Here is a 17339-nt window from a genome sequence, read left to right as displayed (position 1 = left end):
GTTGCCGCAGTCTCAGCAAAAGTCCTCTTGGCTGTAATTAAGTTACATATCCATCTTTTTTTTTTTCTTTTAGAGAGAGAGAGAGAGAGAGAGAGAGAGCGCACAAGCAGGCAGAGAGGCAGGCAGAGGCAGAGAGAGAAGGAGGCTCCCCACTGAACAAGGAGCCCGATGCGGGGCTCGATCCCAGGACTCTGAGACCACGACCCGAGCCGAAGGCAGCGGCTTAACCCACTGAGCCACCCAGGCGCCCCATACATATCCATCTTTAAATGAAATATTGGGGCCAGAGAAACATGATAGGCTTTTTGACCCAAGCCTAGCTCAAGCACCCTGCTCCAAGTCAAGTCACACCACTCTGAGAGCACAGGTGGCCAAAGTCAGGGTAGGATGAGAGCAATTGTTGAATGGCAAAACTCACAGATGTTTACAGTGCTAGGAACCATGGAGAAGCTGACAACGACTGGGAAGGAGTGGACGATTAGAATCCAGGGGTAACACTAAGATGTTAGTTACAATACAAGGTTGATATTAGGGGTGATAGTTATAATACTCACCTTTTGGGGTATCAGCCCAGCTCTCAACCTTCACCTTCTCTGTGAATGACCCTCCTCACATACAGAAATGTATGTCCCCACCATTGGGTATGTTCAATGTGACACAGCAGCTTCCTGGCCATAGCTCAGTGCCACCCTTAAAACTAGCTACAGGTAGGGGCACTTGGGTGGGCTCAGTGGGTTAAGCCTCTGCCTTCAGCTCATGTCATGATCCCGGGGTCCTGGGATGGAGCCCTGCATCAGGCTCTCTGCTCAGCAGGGAGCCTGCTTCCCTCTCTCTCTCTCTGACTGCCTCTCTGCCTACTTGTGATCTGTCAAATAAACAAATAAAATCTTAAAAAAAAAAAAAAGAACTAGCTTAGAGGGATCCATGCCCTTCAAAGGGGACCTGTTATCAAAATCTCCCCAAAAGTCATTTATTATTATTATTTTTAAAATATTTTATTTATTTGACAGAGAAAGAGAGACAGCGAGAGAGGGAATACGAGCAGGGGGAGTGGGAGACCCTGGGATCATGACCTGAGCTGAAGGCAGAGGCTTAACCACTGAGCCACGCAGGTGCCCCTAAAGTCATTTATTAAAGACCATACAAGCATCTCGGTGCTACACAGCGTAAGCTGTAATCCTCACCATCTGCTTTCATACCTGACACCATTCAGCCCTGGGGAAACAAACGCTTCTCCAAACCTCTTGCTCTATGTACTTGAATCAGAAGTCGACCGCATTCATATACCATGAAGCTTTGCACTACTGCTGACATCACAGCCAACCACGGTTCAGGGCATGGAGAAGACTGAGTGTTGAGGGACCTTAGGTGAGACAAATGAGTTCTCTGGTCAAATCTTTCCTCTCAGAGAGTGGGAGTGCTGTAGTGAGAAGGGACTGTTTCCAGCAAGTACTGAGCATCCATTTTCTTGCTCCACTTCAAACCTTCTGATGTGTAGATGGATTTTGCAATAGTAACATATGATGGCTAAAGACTATCTTGCAATATTAAACAAGCATTTTACTCTTCCATTTGTTTTTTGTCCTTTTAAGTAAGCTCTACACTTGGGGCTTGAACTCCTAACACTGAGATCAAGAGTCACATGCTCTAATGACTGAGCCAGCCAGTACCTCTGCAACTTTTCATTATAGCAACATACTTGGTAATTTTGCTCAAATAAAAGCAAGAAAAATAGATTTTATGGAATAAAGATGGAACAATTTGTGAATTAGTCACATCTTTATTTTCTTACTCATCCAGTATTGCTGTCCCTTGACCAAAATACCCATATATGTTCAATAATAATTAAGTTCTGTCATGTTTGATATTTTCATGACTTTCTCTGTGTTAAAAAAAAATCAAAACGCATTTTTCAACATGTCATTATGAACACGTAGTTGTCAATACTTGCCGGAGGGTAGATTTCTTGCCGCTGCATTCCACAAGAACCCCCGTTTCTTGCCCACATGTTCCTGCCTGCACTAGGTGGAGACAGGATGGGTTTTGTTCCTGGTACTGGATGTGGAGGCACCTTGCCTAGGACAGCATTGGGAAGTGGGGATGATGGAGGTGCTGAAGAAGATGCGGGTGCGGGGGTGGAGGCGGTGAGCACCGCAGCTGGGGCTGCCCTCCTTCCCGGCTTGGCTTCGCTTGCAGGACCAGATGCTGCAGGTACTGCCTTCTGCGGGTCAGGACGCTGGGAGCTCGTTCTGCAGGCCTGCTCTCTGGCTGTCAGCTGTGGCCCCCCTGACCCGGGCTGCTCCCTCACCGCGTTCACATGGCATTTGGTGAGAAGCCGGGGGCCAGCGCGCAGAGCTCCCTGCGCGGGGCACAGTACATGGACTTGGCTTCCTCATTCTAATACCACACCCCACGCACTGAGAGAGCAGAAATCCAATCTCTTATTCACTTCGTTCACTGGCAACGTGGAAGTGCTCCACAAACAACCTTTAACAACACCTTCCTCTCCACGCACCCCCCCACCGCTGTCCCCCCACTTCCCGCAGTGGGTGCGGGGGCGCCAGCTCTGCCCAGAGGCCGCACCTCTCACCGGGAGAAGCTGGAGCCAGGCTATTGTTGTGGCTGAGATTCTTTCCTAAACGGAAGGCCCCGAATTGCACAGTAGCTGCTCTAATCTCTGTGGGGGTGCATAGGGCCAGCAGAGGGGTCCCTCCCTTGGCGCCCACGACAGCGTGAGCCCCTCTTGCTCTCTAAGCCAGACCCCACCCAGAGCCTCATCTCTCCTCTGAGCTGCCTCTTCTCAGGAACCCCACCACCTCACACATCTCCTTACAGAACCCCTCCCTTCTCCACACCCCATATTCCCTCTCAGCAACCCCCAGCCTCTCTCCCTTCCTATTCCTCTCCTCTTTCTCTCTCCCTCTGTCTCTGTCCCTCTCCTTCACTCTCTTCCCTCCTACCCCACCCCCGTCCCTGCACCCCCTCACTGACACCCTAGCACTCCTGCTGTCTTTAGGCCTCCAGCTCTCACGGGCCCTCCCCCAACACCCCACCCCTCACCTCCCATCCCACCCAGGCCAGAAATCCCTTCCTCCCTGCCCCCAGCTTCTCTGGAAGAACAAATGTCCTCCGCTGTCCCCTGCGTTGTTGGCCTCTGTCACAGAAGCACTGCCCTGGCTGGAGCTGTGATCAGTCTGTCATGCCTCTGCCCACCACCACCACCACCCACCCCCAGCCCCTAAGCAGGCCAAACTCCCTGAGAGCAGAAACCATGTCTGACCTCTCTGCTGACCTCACAGCACACAGCAGTGTCCAGGATGATTTGTTGACAGCAGCTGAGACTGCGGAGTTAGAGAAATGATTTGGGCGGGAGGTGTCGGAAAGATGTCAGGGCTGGGCAAGAGTTAAAAGGCAGATTCGTCTAACATTTATGAGCTCTTTAAGGCACCAGAGGCTTTCCCAGTCACCACAGCCACTACTTCCTCCTGCCACTCAAGAGCTGAATCTTGTCACTCCCATTTTACGCTGAAAGAAATTCAAAGAGGTTAAGCTTGTGCTCCAGGCCAGGGTGCCAGTGAGCGGCCACACCAGGGTTAGCATGAAAGACAGGGCTGAGGTGCCTGTGGCTGGGGTGAGGGGGGGCCGTAGCTGGCTGCTAAGGGCGGGGGTGGTGGTGGTGGTGGTGGCAGAACAGCGTGAGTCTGGGGTCTGGGGCCGGATCTGAAGGCCTTCCTGAGCCATCTCATTATTCCCGACACTGACCAGAGCTGCCCCCGAGCCTACACCCCCTTCCCCCCAACTCCCGGAAGGAGCCGGTTCTGACTCAGACCCATTCCAATCGATCATCAAGGTGATCCGGGAATGAGCTCAATGAGCTCGGAAATAGGAAGGAAACCTCTCTCAGATTTGGCCTCCCACCGGCTCAAAGTCCTGGCTCTTGCACCGGAAGGAGCCACTTTAAGGATCTCCCTAGGGATCCATGACCAGAAAGACAGAGGATCCGGTTCATAGCAAGTGTGACCAAGAGCCCAGCAGGCGGGCTGCTGGATCTCCACCTCATGATCTCCCCCCAAACCCCCCACCCGTCCCCTCTAACTCCTTGTGGCGGGGGGGCTCTTTTACCCAGAAAGCCAATCTAGTTTGACCTCTCCTTCATGAGCCTCTCTGCTAGTATGTGTCCACTGGCATCCTGGGACAGGGAACTGTCACCCTTCAGACTCGGAGTCCTTGACCACCCCCCATCTTGGACTGCTGAGGGCAGAGCTGTGTCTCCCCTCTCTAACTGGGCACTCTGAGGTCTGGAGCTGTCTTCCCCCTCTGACTCTGACAGAATGCTCCCACAAGGAGGCAGGGTCATTTCCAGTTACCCTCCTCAGACCCAGGGCTGCCCCAGGGTAGCACCTGTGTTCCACTCTGAATCCCCTCTTTCTGTAGCCCAAACTCTGTCTTAGTCCCTAGAAAAGAGCTGAGAAGTCCCCTGTCCCCCTTGACCCTTACTCTGGCTGCCCTTCCACCCAACCCGGAGGCTCCTTTAAGACCAAAGGGATGGGGGTTGCATCAAGTCAGACACAACAGCCCCATCCTCCACCTCCCTCACAGGCCAGGTTTCCTGCCATTGACAGCATCCCAGCTGGGCCCTGCCCAGCCTCCATGCTTAACCCCTTCACAACCAGATCTCAGTGCTAGGGGCCGGCACATCTGTAAAATTAGGTGAATAAAAGTACCCCTTTCACTGGGTTGTTTTGAGGATTAAATGTGTTAATCACAGAACAATGCCTAGCATATGTTAATCCTCCAATAAAAGTTAGCTGTTAAAAAAAAAAAGTTAACTCTTAGTCTCATTGTGCGAGTTTGGATGGATCCTTTCACATCTCTAAGCCTCAGTATCCTCCGCTGTTAAATGGGGAAGTAAAACCCCCTACTCCCCAACGATTGTCCCAGGGATGAATTGTGAGCATGTAGATAAAAAAAAATTTGTTTTTAAGATTTTATTTATTTGACAGACAGAGATCACAAGTAGGCAGAGAGAGAGAGAGAGAGAGAGAGAGAGAGAGGAGGGGGAAACAGGCTCCCTGCTAAGCAGGGAGCCCGATGCGGGGCTCGATCCCAGGACCCTGGGATCATGACCTGAGCAGAAGGCAGAGGCTTTACAAAGGCAGAGGCTTTAACCCACTGAGCCACCCAGGCGCCCCTAGATGAAAATATTTTGCAAAGATAGATAACATAAGAATGCAATATGGAACTATTGTGGACCAATAAACAAACAAACAAAAAAAACCCCCAAAACCTTCCCTTGACTAGGTGATAAAAATCTCTTACCAGCAAAATGGGCCTCCTGGCTTTTCAAACTCATTACCTTACTTGACAGGCAGAGGGTGCAGCATAAAGAGCAGTGGTTTCAGAGTTGGGTTTTGGCAAGATCCCATTTCCTCATCCATCAGGTGGGGTGGTCACCCCTACCGCCCCACCCCCCCACCCCGGAGTTCTTAGGAGAAACAAAGGAGATCCAAGAGCACAGGTGTGAATGTGCTTTGCAAACATTAACAGTTCTACAAGGGAAGGAAAGGGGTTTGTGGAAAGTGGCCAGCTAGGGGTGGGGCAGGGGCCTGTTGGGAAGGGCTTTGAGCTTTGAGCTCTGGGTGCTGCAGGTTACTGGAGAGATGGGGGGGGGAAATTACCCGACACCAGCACTGTGGGGACAGGGCTCTGCCTTGAGACATGAGATGTCACCTTGAGAAGTCCCCAGTGGGGCAAAGCAGAAAGGAGGCCAAAGACACGAGCTTGACCCCTGAATCATCCCTTTATCTCCCTCTTCCCAGCCAATCCCATTGGCCATCAGAGGACCTTGGGCAGAGGCACCTCCAATGGGCTCCAAGGTGACTGTCATGCCAAGACATGACATGCCCTGCACGTCTATCCCCAGCACCAACGACCCCACCCTTAGGCTGCAGATTCCTGGCCTCACCCCTAGGGAGAGCAGGCCTGCCACCCTCCACACACCCCAGCCAGGACAGGCCTAAACGTGCTACAGAGGAAAACAAGCACAGTCAGCTAGAACCCTGCTCTGCCTTGTCTTTTAACTAAGAGGTTCTGCCAAGGCCTAGCAGAGGGGGCTGACCCCACACGACTAGCATATCTCTACCCCAGGCCTCTGGAGGGAGCTAGAGAATCAGGAGACCTTGTTTGGGTCCTGACTGTACCCCAACCTCGCTGTGCCTCCCTGCAAATCACCTAGCCTGTTGGGGCCTGTATGACCATCTATAAAATAAAGGGTCTGGACCTGATCTGAAGGTCCTCTCCAGTACTGAGACTGACCAGGAAGGAGTTAACTGGAGACCAGCCTCCAGGTCAGGAAGGCAAGGGTTAATCTGGGGGGCCGGGGGTGGAGGCTCTCTCTCCTTTTCCTGTGGAGAGTGGAGTTTGGCTGCCACCAAAGTTACTTCCAGTCCTTACTGTCCCTCCTGCCCTTGTCTGGTCCTGCCCTGGGACCCCTGCTTCAAGCCTGGCCTCAGTGAGGGCACAGAGGTGAGTGCATCCCGAGCCCAGGGCTGGGGTGGGAAGGCACTCGGGGACCCAAGGGCAGGGAGGCTGGCACCAAGCCAGTGACCAAGTGCTTCCCACCCTCCCCCACCCCACCAAGTCCAGATCTGAAGCTGTGGGCAAAGTTCAGACCACTAACCACAGGACTGGGAGAAGGTGGGCAAAGGGACGGAGGGCACAAGGATGTCTGCCAGGCTTCTAGGGCTGAACATCTGTGGTCAAGCATCAGGGCCAACCCAGGAGGCAGGGAAGAGACGGTGGATGGCAGACTATTTTAGTCCCTGTGTTTAGGGACTTTTTATAGCCTTGCTGCTCAGGGCTGGGAAGAGGGAAAGGGATGGGAGGATACCCATAAGGTCAGATAAGCACAGTGCCCTCTTGGGACCTTGGAATCGGACCCACTGCCTGGTATAGTTCTTGAGAGCCAGGAGGGAGGTCATTGCCAAGCTCTCCTGGCTGCCTGCGTTCGCAGTCACCAGTCACCAACTACCTATGGACTGACTTACTAGACACTAGATAGGGGTGTGTGTGTGTGTGCACACACACACACACGCTGGAGTGGGAGGTTTGGCAGGGTCTCTGGCCTCCCCCTATCCTGGCAAGTTCTCTTCTTTTGTGGCCTCCTGACTGGAGGTCCCCTCAGCCCCCAGAACTTCTGTGTCCCTTTCAACTGAATGGAGGATTCAGGGAGAAGGGAGCAGGGGTGGGAAGGGTTGTGCTGAGCCTTGTGGGTGGCCCATTCTCTTACTGCCAACAGCATCATCAGCTCTTGATTTACAACCCCTCCTGGTCCCCTTCCCCAGTGGCAGAGGGGAGGTGGCAGACAAGGGTCACGGGGTCTCAGGATGAGAAGAGGACAGAGACCCTGAGGGCAGATTGCTGGGAGTGCCAGTTATTGGGAAGAATTTGTGGAAGGAACTTTTTGTGAGGCAAAGGGCCCAGGTCTAATGGAAAGTGCTTGGGATTATAGCAGCAAGAATAGAAGCAAAACATGAGAGGGACAGAGACAGGCCATCTGAACTAGTTCTGCACTGCAAGGCTAGAGACCAGGGTTTCAATCCCAGCCCCTACCTCTCAGTAGAGACCTGAGCAAGCCCTTTCCTCTCTACCAGTTTCCTTTTCTGTAAATGGAAATGCAGAGGTAGGCAAGGTGGTGTTTACAGGCGGGCACTGTGGAATTTCCTTGGCAGGGGTACAGAGGTGGGAGGTGGCTGGGTGACATGACCTGGTTGCCACCTCTCTGTCTCTTTCCCTGTGGCCCAGCTGGGACTGGGCAGGGCAGTTGGCTGTGATTACCGGAGGCTCCTACCCTGTGGTTATATCCCTGACCCCGGGTGCTTGGGGGCGGGAAGGGTGGGCCCTGCTGGAGCCAGCCTGTGGCTGGGGAGCCTTCTTGTCTTGGACTCAAAGTTGCTGGGTTGGGAAGAGGTATTTTTTCCGGTTGAGGCCACTTTCGGGAACTGAGCCGGGACCAGCCCCATTTCCTTTTCCAAGTGTCCCACTTGCTGATGCTTGCTTGGCATGGCTCTATGGCCAGATTGGGGCACCCTCAAAGGAGGATGTTTCTGGGTGGCCAGGGCGCCCCTGCTCAATGTCTTTGAGGGATGTGGGGGAGAGGTAGCCTGAGCCTCTCTGCCCCTTAAGGATGGTACCGGCTGATTTGGATGGAGGAGGGGTGGCTGGCTGATCCTATTCCCAGGACCGATGGCAGGAGAAGTGACCATTCCTTTTTCCCTGCAGGCACCAGGAAGCCCCCGCCAGTTACTCTTGGCTCCTCAACTAGCTGCCTACTTCCAGTGGCTTATGGGGTATAATCCTGTCCAGCTCCGCTGAGATGATCCTGGCCTCTCCCTCCACCCCGTCCAGGGGACGCACCCCCAGCGCGGTGGAGAGGCTGGAGGCCGACAAAGCCAAGTATGTCAAGACCCACCAAGTCATAGCACGACGCCAGGAGCCCGCTCTGCGTGGGGGTCCCGGACCGCTCACCCCACACCCCTGCAATGAGCTGGGGCCCCCTGCATCGCCCAGGATGCCCGGGCCCGCCCGCCGGAGCAGCGGCAGGCGGCTGCCAAGGCCTGACTCCCTCATCTTCTACCGCCAGAAGCGGGACTGCAAGGCTTCGGTGAACAAAGAGAACGCCAAGGGCCAGGGGCTGGTGAGGCGCCTCTTCCTGGGCGCCCCCCGAGACGCCACCTCGAGCAGTCCGGGCCCAACCGAGCGACCAGCGGCTCCTGGGGTTTGGGCCGCGCCCCAAGATGCCCAGGAAGCGTCAGGAAAGCGGGCGCTGTGCCCTACATGCTCACTACCCCTGTCGGAGAAGGAGCGCTTCTTCAACTACTGCGGCCTGGAGCGCGCGTTGGTGGAGGTGCTGGGCGCTGAGCGCTTCTCTCCGCAGAGCTGGGGCGCCGACGCCAGCTCCCAGTCTGGAACGTCGCCGCCGCTAGGCTCTGGGGACGCCAGCGACTGGACGTCCAGCGACAGCGACACGGATCGCCCGGACGGAGCTGGCGGCGGCGGCGGCGGCGGCTCGGAGGCGGCGGGCTCGGCGCGAGACGGGCGCCCCCCGGTGTCGGTGGTGGAGCGCAACGCGCGCGTCATCCAGTGGTTGTACGGCTGCCAGCGCGCCCGCGGCCCGCCGCGCGAGTCGGAGGTGTGATCGCGGCCGCTCGGGAGCAGGCTCCCGGGGAGTCCGGGGTCCGGGGTCCGGGGTCCCGGGTCCCAGGAGGGCTAAGGGGTGGACGCAGGGCTGGACCCGGGCACGGGCAGGGGCGCCCTGCCTCTGAGGCGCCGGGTGCCTTTAGGAAAGCCCTTCCCTCTGGATTCTTGGCCCCCGCCCCGTCCCGTCCCGTGAACCTTGGGAGGCTGGGACAGAATGATTCGGAAGGCCCTTCCCAGAGCAGACGACCGAGGGGGAGGGGGCAGCTACGTGGCTCCTGTGGAGGCCGGATCTGGGGAGAGAAGCCTGGGGTGGGAGATCGGAGAACCTGCTGAATAAAGCCAAAACGTTATTTAAAGGAGTCGTGATGTTGGCTTAGAGAGCAGCTATTGAGGAAGGGGGCGGGGCGGGCTTGCGCCGAGTTACGCGTTTGGGTTTTTGGAATGCGAGTTCCCGACTCACTGTGTGACCCTGGGCAAGCACTTAACTTCCCCGAACCACAGCTGCACCCCTCGGTGATCAAAATATTTTTGAAATGGTCATAAAACGCATGGCAAAGTGCCCGGCATATAGGAAGTGTTCGATAAACGACAGCCACTAAAACCACTACTGTATCAGTACTAACTCCATTATGATCATCTCCACCATCGACCCCCAGAGGTCGGTCCAGGCTAGATCTGGGAGCCAGGAATAGCATGTTTGGGGAGTTCTGGGGAGGGGTCTGCTCCAGAAATATGGGTCTGCTGGCCGGAAAAGGCCCCCATTCCCAGAGATTTGCTGCCCTCTTTGGTTACTAGCTATGAATGGGCTGAGACAGGAAAATTCCAGAATTGAGGACAATAAAGGAAGGGACCATTCAAACCAGGACTTTGATCATCGGCAGCCTCACATAGGGCCACTGTCTTCCTTTCCCTCAAAGACACACAAGGTCATTCGATTGCCTCCAAGTCCACATCTCCAAGTCTTTGCTTAGGGTCCTCCTTCCTTTGCCTGGGCTACCTTCCCCTTTACACTCATCCTTCTAAGATTACATGTATTCATTCTCCCTCCGAAATTCCTGAATTCCCCAGTTGGCCTCATCTCCGAGCTCCCAAGTACAGCCTTATTTTTGTGTCTCAACTTGTCACCTTTTGTGGGACCCGCTGGTCGGTGAGTCTCTGACCTTCCCCCAGTGCAGGGACGGTGCGCATAGGAGGGCCACAGGCAACTCTTGTCGAATTAAAAGAGGCTGAACAAGGTGATGGGGGCCTGTTCTCTGGGGTTCCCCAGTTTCCTGGAAAGTTGTATCCTAAATCCGACACCAGGGCCGTCTTGTCATTTTCTCCCTGTACACTTGTGGGGGAAGGGAGTGAGGGCGCTTTGAGCTGGACCTGCCTTGAGGTTGCCCACCCAAAAGCAGTCATCCCCGCCGTCCGGACAAAGGCACGCGGTCACACGGGGTGTCGGGTCAGGGTTTTTATGGGAGTGGGGGAAGAAAGGAGGGGGTGTCCAGCTGGGCTGGCCGACTAGTCGCCCTTGGGCGCAGCCTTCACCCTCATCTCGGCCAGTTTGTGGGTGAGAAAGCCCCACTTGAAGCCGGCCACGTTGTCGGCCTCCCCCGGCTCGGGGCGTTCGGCGGCCTCTTCTGCGGCTTCATCCCCGGCTTCGGGGTCTGGCTCCGGGTTGGGTTCGGCGCCGCGCAGTATGGACGCCGCTGCCGCCTGCTGCTGCTGCCACCTGCTGGCGAACGCGTCCCAGAATCCCGGCCCGCGCGGCTCCGCCTCCGTCGCGGTCACTGCCTGCGAGGGGGACCGCGCCGCCAGCGGGCTGCGGGGTTAGGACGGGTGTCACCGGCCGAGAGGCCCGAGGAGAGGACGAAGAGGGGAGACAAGGCGCAGGCGCCAGTAGTGGGACAGGAGGAGCCCGAGGGAGGTCAGGTGACGGGGGTGGGGCGGGAGACTGGAGGTCCGCGGAGGGCTCAGAGGCACAGGGAAAGGCGGCTGGGGTGGGACAGTGTCAGGGGATTAGGTGGGGGGTCTGGGAAGAGGGGACGGAGACCACGATTCCTGGGAAAGAGTCGGGGTCAGGCGTTTAAGAAAGACGGGGAGAGGAGTACAGCCAGAGGAGGGAAGAAAGCCTGAGCCGTGGAGTCTGGAAAGCTGTGGGAGGATCCCGGACGAGGGGCGGGGCCCAGCGACGGTTGGGGTGGAGTCAGACTCTGGGAGAAGGTGTCCGGGAAACCAGGGTTGCAGCCCTGGGGAAAGAGGCGGGGCGGGGGCGAGCGCGAGGTTGAGGTTCTGGGATGGAGGGGAAAGGGGACTGGGAAAATGAGGACACACTGGAGAGAAGGACAGGTGGAGCGACCCAAGGAAATGAGAAAGGCCTAGATGAGGCGTTAGTGGGGAGGAGGACTGGAGGGTGGCAAGGCGTGTGGGGGGAAGGGCAGTCAAGGAGCGATGCTGAGTCTTGAGGTGGGAGCCTCAGATCTGAGGAGGAGTCCTTGGAGCTCTGGGAAGGACAGGGGATGAGCGCCAGGAGGGAGAAAGGGACCCCTGGGGAGGGAGAGATGGGTGGGTCAGGGGGGACCCCCAGGGGAGAAAGGAATAGAGGAGTGTCAAAGAAAGGGGGTGTGACTGGGCTGGAGGAAAGGGCAGAGAGAGAGTGTGTGCCAGAATGGAGCTAGGAGAAAGGAGCTGCCCTGGGTCCTACCCCTACCCCCAGCATCAAAGCCCTTCTAAGTCAGTGGTTTCTAACTAAACTAGTGCCCCTCAGGTCCACCCTCCCGCCCCCCCACCGCCCCCCACCCCTGAGCAAGCAGCAAATACAGATCCCAGACCTCAGCCCAAACCTGCCAAATCAGAAGCTTTGAAGCTTTGAGGGTCTGGCACAAACTCCCTAGGAGGAGGAGGGTTTAGACCAGCACTGGGAACCACTGGTCTGGACCACCCTCTGTTCTGAACACCTAAATGTTCTCTCTTCTGTTCCTCAATTGTAGGGAGAGGGACCCCCCCCCCAACCATGCGGATGGGGAGGAGAGAGAGTATAAAGTACCTTTCTAGCACCTCAATTCCAACAGCCCTTAAAGTCCTCCTGAGATCTGACCTAAACTCCAGATATGTCAACTTGGCCTCTTTCCTGATGAGAAAAACGGAAACAGCCAGGAGCTGGCTCTCCCCCTGGCTCCCTGGTCAGAAAGATAGACAAATAGATCAGAAGGAAAGGACATGGGGACGTCAGGCCCAGCCCAGCCCCCACCAACACGCACGTACTGGTCCGCACAGGGCTCCGGTGGCAGTAGCTTGTCCTCATCTTCTTTGTTAAACAGGGATGACATTGTCAGCCAACCTTTCACCCCAACCCCCTGAACCTGGGAGGGAGGGGCTGGGAGTCAGGGAGGGGGTCACAGCAGCCTCTGCCAGGCGCCCCGGGGCTGGGGTGAAGAAGGGAAAACTCACCCGGCGGGCCAACTGTGACATGGAATGGAAAGCCTCTTCTGCGGGTTCTGCCGGCTCAGATTCCGCTAACGCTGGGTTCCCTCTCTGGGACACAAGACCCCCTCCCAGCATGAGAGAGGCCCCAGAGGAATGAGACCTCCCTCCCTGACTGCTAGCCTGGTATGCGCACTCCGGCACCCCAAACCCTCCCACCTAAACACCCATCTCATCCACTCACACAGCCCGTAAATCCAGACAGGTGGCCCTCTACATAAAGCCACGAGTCCCATACCTTACCTGGATAGTAGACCCCTGCAGACAACCTTGAGCACCCATCTGCTCACCCACAGACACATCCACACGCACCCAGAAATGTGCGGACCAGGGCATGCACGCCAATGCAGACACACCTGTATGTGAGCAACCCCACACGGCTATACCTCTTCCCTTGTGCTACATGTACGTCCTGGGAGGCACCTCTACAAGATCATGTCCTCAGTTACCCCATTCACACCTGTACACTTACACCAATGCAGACGGCTGCCCGGAGGCCCACCCACAGCTCCCTCCACCTCTCCACCCCTCCACAGACACCAAGGCCGAGACGTACACACAGGATAAACATAACACCTGCCAGTGCCTGCACAGACGGGTCTCCGGAAGAGACTTATGCCCCAAATCCACACACCTGAAAATCCCTATCTCCAGTTCACGCCCACCCGTACAACTTCATGGACATTCTGCACGGACCCCAGTCCTCATACCAACCCGCAGCTACTTCTACACAAGCCCAGCCTGGGACACCCACCTGTCTAGACAGATGCTTCTTCACACTGACACACACACACACACCCTTACAGAAATAGTTCCTGCCCCTGCAACACCTGTTTGCACAACTGCCATATATCACAGCATCTGGATGGAAGACTGTTCCCAGTTTCAGAGCTTTTTTGATCTTTAATGTCAGGACAAAGATGGTCCAAGTCAGCCTCTGACCTGATGCTGCAATGGTGACTCCACATCAAGTGCCGCTTTCCCTACTTCCAGTCCCATAAGACTCACTTCCTCTCAAGGCAAGCCATCTGCATTCCGCTGAGCCCTGCCCACTAGAAAGTCGTGTCAAGCCCCATGTACCCCTGGTGGCTACTGCCCACTGGTGCTGGAAGGATCTCTTCCATGCGGTAACCCTTGAGATCTTTGGAGACAATGACTATTCTTCTGGTGGTCCCCAAATCTTCTCCCTCAGTTTTCTTCAATACCCTGGCTTTCTGCACCATGCCATTTGTCATCCCTGAATGTGCTGCTGGCTTCTGGACAAATGTGCCCTTCCCCCATAGCCTGTCCCTTGCCCTTCCTTGTACCTTTCACACCTGTTACCCCTCTTCCAGAACCCACCCAGCAAGCATGGATTGTACCCACCTCCTCTGCCAGGTCCTCCTCAGGTTCTCCACTTAGGGTCTGTAACACTTTGGACTTGTAGGTTTTCCAGAAGGCCTGGTTCATGGCTGCAGGGGAAACACACCTGGCACCCCAGTTCAGGCAGGCAGTGACTCAGTGGTCACCCAGTGGGTCTGGCTCCAGGAACTTGGTGAGGCCAGGAGCCTGTCCCAGGGATCAGGTGACTTCATTAAAGATGCACTAGTCTCCCCATCTGGCACAGTGTCCAGCAGGTGAATCTGATCCAGAGGAGTCTGGGGTGGGGATGGGACAGAGCTGGCTCCTGTGGCTTTAGTCCCGGTCTTGACCCATATTGGCCAAGAATAATGAAGACATCTCCATGGAGGCCTCCTTCCTGGCCCTAGGGGTACTTGAATTTGAATTTGATCTCTCGGAATGGCTCCAGGAAAAATCTGTTTTCATTCACAAAGTCCATTTATAAAGTCTTTGGGCCCGAGACACACTCTGGTGCTCCTGTGGCTGTAGTCACACCAGTTGTGCCCTAAGCAGGGCCTGCCCTAGATCCCTACTCAGCTGTGAACTGGATTGAGGAGGTCCTAAGGCCCCCAGCTGGCACCCTGGGCTTACATTTCATTGCTTTGTCTGGGCTGGAAACTGATTCCCTTCCCCAGGGATGCACATGCACGTCTACCTGTTTCCTGGCAACAGGTTCCAAAGAGCTGGAGTCCCTGAATTATTGCTGAGCTCCTCTGGCCAGCCAGAAAGGCACCAGGCTCCGATGAATGGGGAAAGTCTCTCTGGCCCTCTCCCCATTCTGAGCACACAACACCTCGGCTGTATCTGCCTTTGCTGCCAGTCCATGCCTGAGAATCCAGGGCTCAGAGAAAGGGAGCAAAGATGAGATGTCCTTCTGTGCGCACTTCCTCTTCCTGTGAGAGCAGCTGACCCCCATTCAGTCTGAGGGCATGCCTGTGCACTGTCCTCCCCAAGGAGGAACACTCCTTGCTCACGGATCTGACTGGGGTGGATGAAGGTTGGAGATCCAAGGGAATACGTGGGGAACGGTGAGAAGTGGTGAGGAACTGGAACTATCTCAGGAATCTTTGTGGGGGCCAGGATCGCAAACGTACTCACTCTTACTCATTAATTCATTTATTCACATCACGGACATTTTTCAGCGCCTTCCAGAGATGCGCGAAGCATTTTCCCTCTCCCGACTGACCGCAGAGTCTAAGATCTGGGAAGAAGCTAGGGTGACAGTGCCGGGGGATGACGCAGAGATACGCTGGGACAGGCAGGACGGGAGGGCAGGGACCGGAATCCCCCAAGGGCACGAACCACCCAGCCGTGTCCCAGCAATAGCCTCGCTCCGGTCCGATGAAGCCGCTTCTACGCCCCGCCCCGCGCTCCGTCACTGACGTTGACGGCCGCGTGGGGGCGCTCAAGACTCCAACAGCGCGAGTGACGTCATCTGAGGCGGTCTGGAGGAGCCTGCTCTGCACCCGGGCGTCACGTAACGTCATCCCACAATCCGGAAGCTCCCACACGTGTGCGCCCGACCCGGCTCTGGACGCCCTGGCCCCTCTGTCACCGGCCATGGGTCGCTCCCGCCGGACGGGTGCGCACCGAGCCCACTCCCTGGCCCGCCAGATGAAGGCGAAGCGGCGGCGGCCGGACCTGGATGAGATTCACCGCGAGCTGCGGCCCCAGGTTCCCGCACGGTCTCGGCCAGACCTGGGCCCTGAGCCTGACCCCGACCTGCCAGGGGGCGGCCTGCATCGCTGTCTGGCCTGCGCGTGAGTCCCGCCCCGGCCTGGCCTGGGGAGGAGGAGGGTAGGCGGGACGGGACGGGACGGGGCGTGAGGTCCGGGCCCCGGGACGCGCAGGGTCTCCTCTCGTGGGACCCGTGGGTCTCCTGGTTTTCCATCCCTTCAGGTTCACTGCCAAGTGTCAGGAATAGCTAGGTTCAGGGAGATAGGCATACCTGAGAGGCATCACCACACTCTTTTTACCCACCTCCCATCCCTACAGGAGATACTTCATCGATTCCGCGACCCTGAAGACCCACTTCCGATCCAAAGACCACAAGAAAAGGTATGAAGGAGTAAGGAGAGGACTGATGAACGTCTGGGCAGACAGGGCTTGCGTCGGGTCAGCTCCCAGCTCTCATTCTTCTTTCTCCCAGGCTAAAGCAGCTGAGCGTGGAGCCCTACAGTCAGGAAGAGGCCGAAAGGGCAGCGGGAATGGGCTCTTATATGACCCCCCAGCGACTGGCAGTGCCCACGGAAGTAGCCACTGAGGTCCCTGAGATGGACACAACTCCCTGACATGACCTGAGGATGCAAGTCAGGGGAGCTGCCCATGGACAGCGAGGCAAGGGCTAGGCTGGGAGAGACTGTGCCAACCTCTCTTGGCCCTGGGCTTGGGGAGTGGATGGCCTCACCCCCAATAAAGAAACTGGTTAGAGAAGATTTGCCTCTGACTCTAACCTCCAGGCCACTCCCCCCAGCTCCTGCCCTGGAGGGGGGGGGTGTTTCTGCTACTTTTGTTTACAGGGCCTAGGGTGTCTATTCCCTACTTGGTCCATCTTTGGAACCTACAGCCTTGCCTTCCCTCGGGGGTCATGCATCTGAGCTGGAGACCCAGAGTGGAACCCAGGTCAGTGAAGGGGAGAGGAAGGATCAGGTTTATACTGTCCTGCTCCTATGAGAGCAGGGACTGGCCCTCAGAAAAGAAATGGGCTCCCGAGATTGCAGCCCCTGCTGAGTCACCTCCCCCAGGACCCAGGTAAGAGGCCGCCTACTTTATCCTCAGGCCTGTGGCCGCCGCCGCTGCCCCACCATCTTCCAGACAGCATAGCAGGAGCCACCCAGTCCCAGGACAGCCAGCAGTGTAGCCACAACCCCAGCCAGCGGACTTCGGGGCTCAGCTTTCAGCTCCCCAGCTATCTGCATCTGGAGATACACAGAGGCTCCATCTGAGGGGTGGGTCAGTTGAGACTTCCGGGAAGGTAGAGGGTGGGAAGGAGCGGAGAAGGTACGGCTGGGTGAAGGAGATACGTGTGCCATTGCTGCCCCAGGGAGATTCCATCCCAATCCCTCTCGCTTCACTGCCCATCTGGGCCCTGGCTGCTCAGGCGGCAGGAAACGTGACAGCCTGGCTGCTGGGGGTGTCAGCCCAGCTATGGTAACGGAAAAGCGGGGGGTCGGTGGCCGAAGCCCTCAGCGAGAGGTACTTACCTGTAGTACCCGGAAGTAGCCCGGGGTCAGGCGTCGGAATCTCATGGTGGATGCCACTGGTCTCCCTGGCGGCCTATGAGGTGGAAGCAGGAA

The 17339-nt window shown here is 56.6% G+C and overlaps 2 protein-coding genes across 2 annotated transcripts; both read left to right on the top strand.

Annotated features, from left to right (window-relative positions):
- The first annotated feature begins 6415 nt into the window (after positions 1-6415).
- On the top strand, positions 6416-9542 carry LOC111154805 (family with sequence similarity 110 member D). Its single transcript, XM_022514724.1, has 2 exons — positions 6416-6525; positions 8281-9542. The coding sequence occupies exon 2, from the start codon at positions 8375-8377 to the stop codon at positions 9194-9196; it is 822 nt and encodes a 273-aa protein (XP_022370432.1). The 5' UTR covers positions 6416-6525; positions 8281-8374; the 3' UTR covers positions 9197-9542.
- Positions 9543-15503: 5961 nt separating this feature from the next.
- On the top strand, positions 15504-16476 carry LOC111154795 (zinc finger protein 593). The gene is made up of 3 exons (XM_022514710.1): positions 15504-15803; positions 16039-16101; positions 16193-16476. The coding sequence occupies exons 1-3, from the start codon at positions 15604-15606 to the stop codon at positions 16332-16334; spliced, it is 405 nt and encodes a 134-aa protein (XP_022370418.1). The 5' UTR covers positions 15504-15603; the 3' UTR covers positions 16335-16476.
- The last annotated feature ends 863 nt before the right edge of the window (positions 16477-17339 follow it).

Source organism: Enhydra lutris, unplaced genomic scaffold (assembly GCF_002288905.1).
Source record: "Enhydra lutris kenyoni isolate GAN:26980312 unplaced genomic scaffold, ASM228890v2 scaffoldscaffold38, whole genome shotgun sequence".
NCBI classification, from domain to species: domain Eukaryota; kingdom Metazoa; phylum Chordata; class Mammalia; order Carnivora; family Mustelidae; genus Enhydra; species Enhydra lutris.
This window is presented reverse-complemented; position numbering and strand designations above follow the sequence as displayed.

What these genes read in the sequence shown, in the direction of transcription:
- LOC111154795 (XM_022514710.1), top strand. Translation starts at nt 15,604, where the DNA reads ATGGGTCGCTCCCGCCGGACGGGTGCGCACCGAGCCCACTCCCTGGCC. An exon ending in CATCGCTGTCTGGCCTGCGC is followed by an intron (nt 15,804 to 16,038) that starts GTGAGTCCCGCC and finishes CCATCCCTACAG; the next exon opens with GAGATACTTCATCGATTCCG. An exon ending in TCCAAAGACCACAAGAAAAG is followed by an intron (nt 16,102 to 16,192) that starts GTATGAAGGAGT and finishes TCTTTCTCCCAG; the next exon opens with GCTAAAGCAGCTGAGCGTGG.
- LOC111154805 (XM_022514724.1), top strand. Translation starts at nt 8,375, where the DNA reads ATGATCCTGGCCTCTCCCTCCACCCCGTCCAGGGGACGCACCCCCAGC.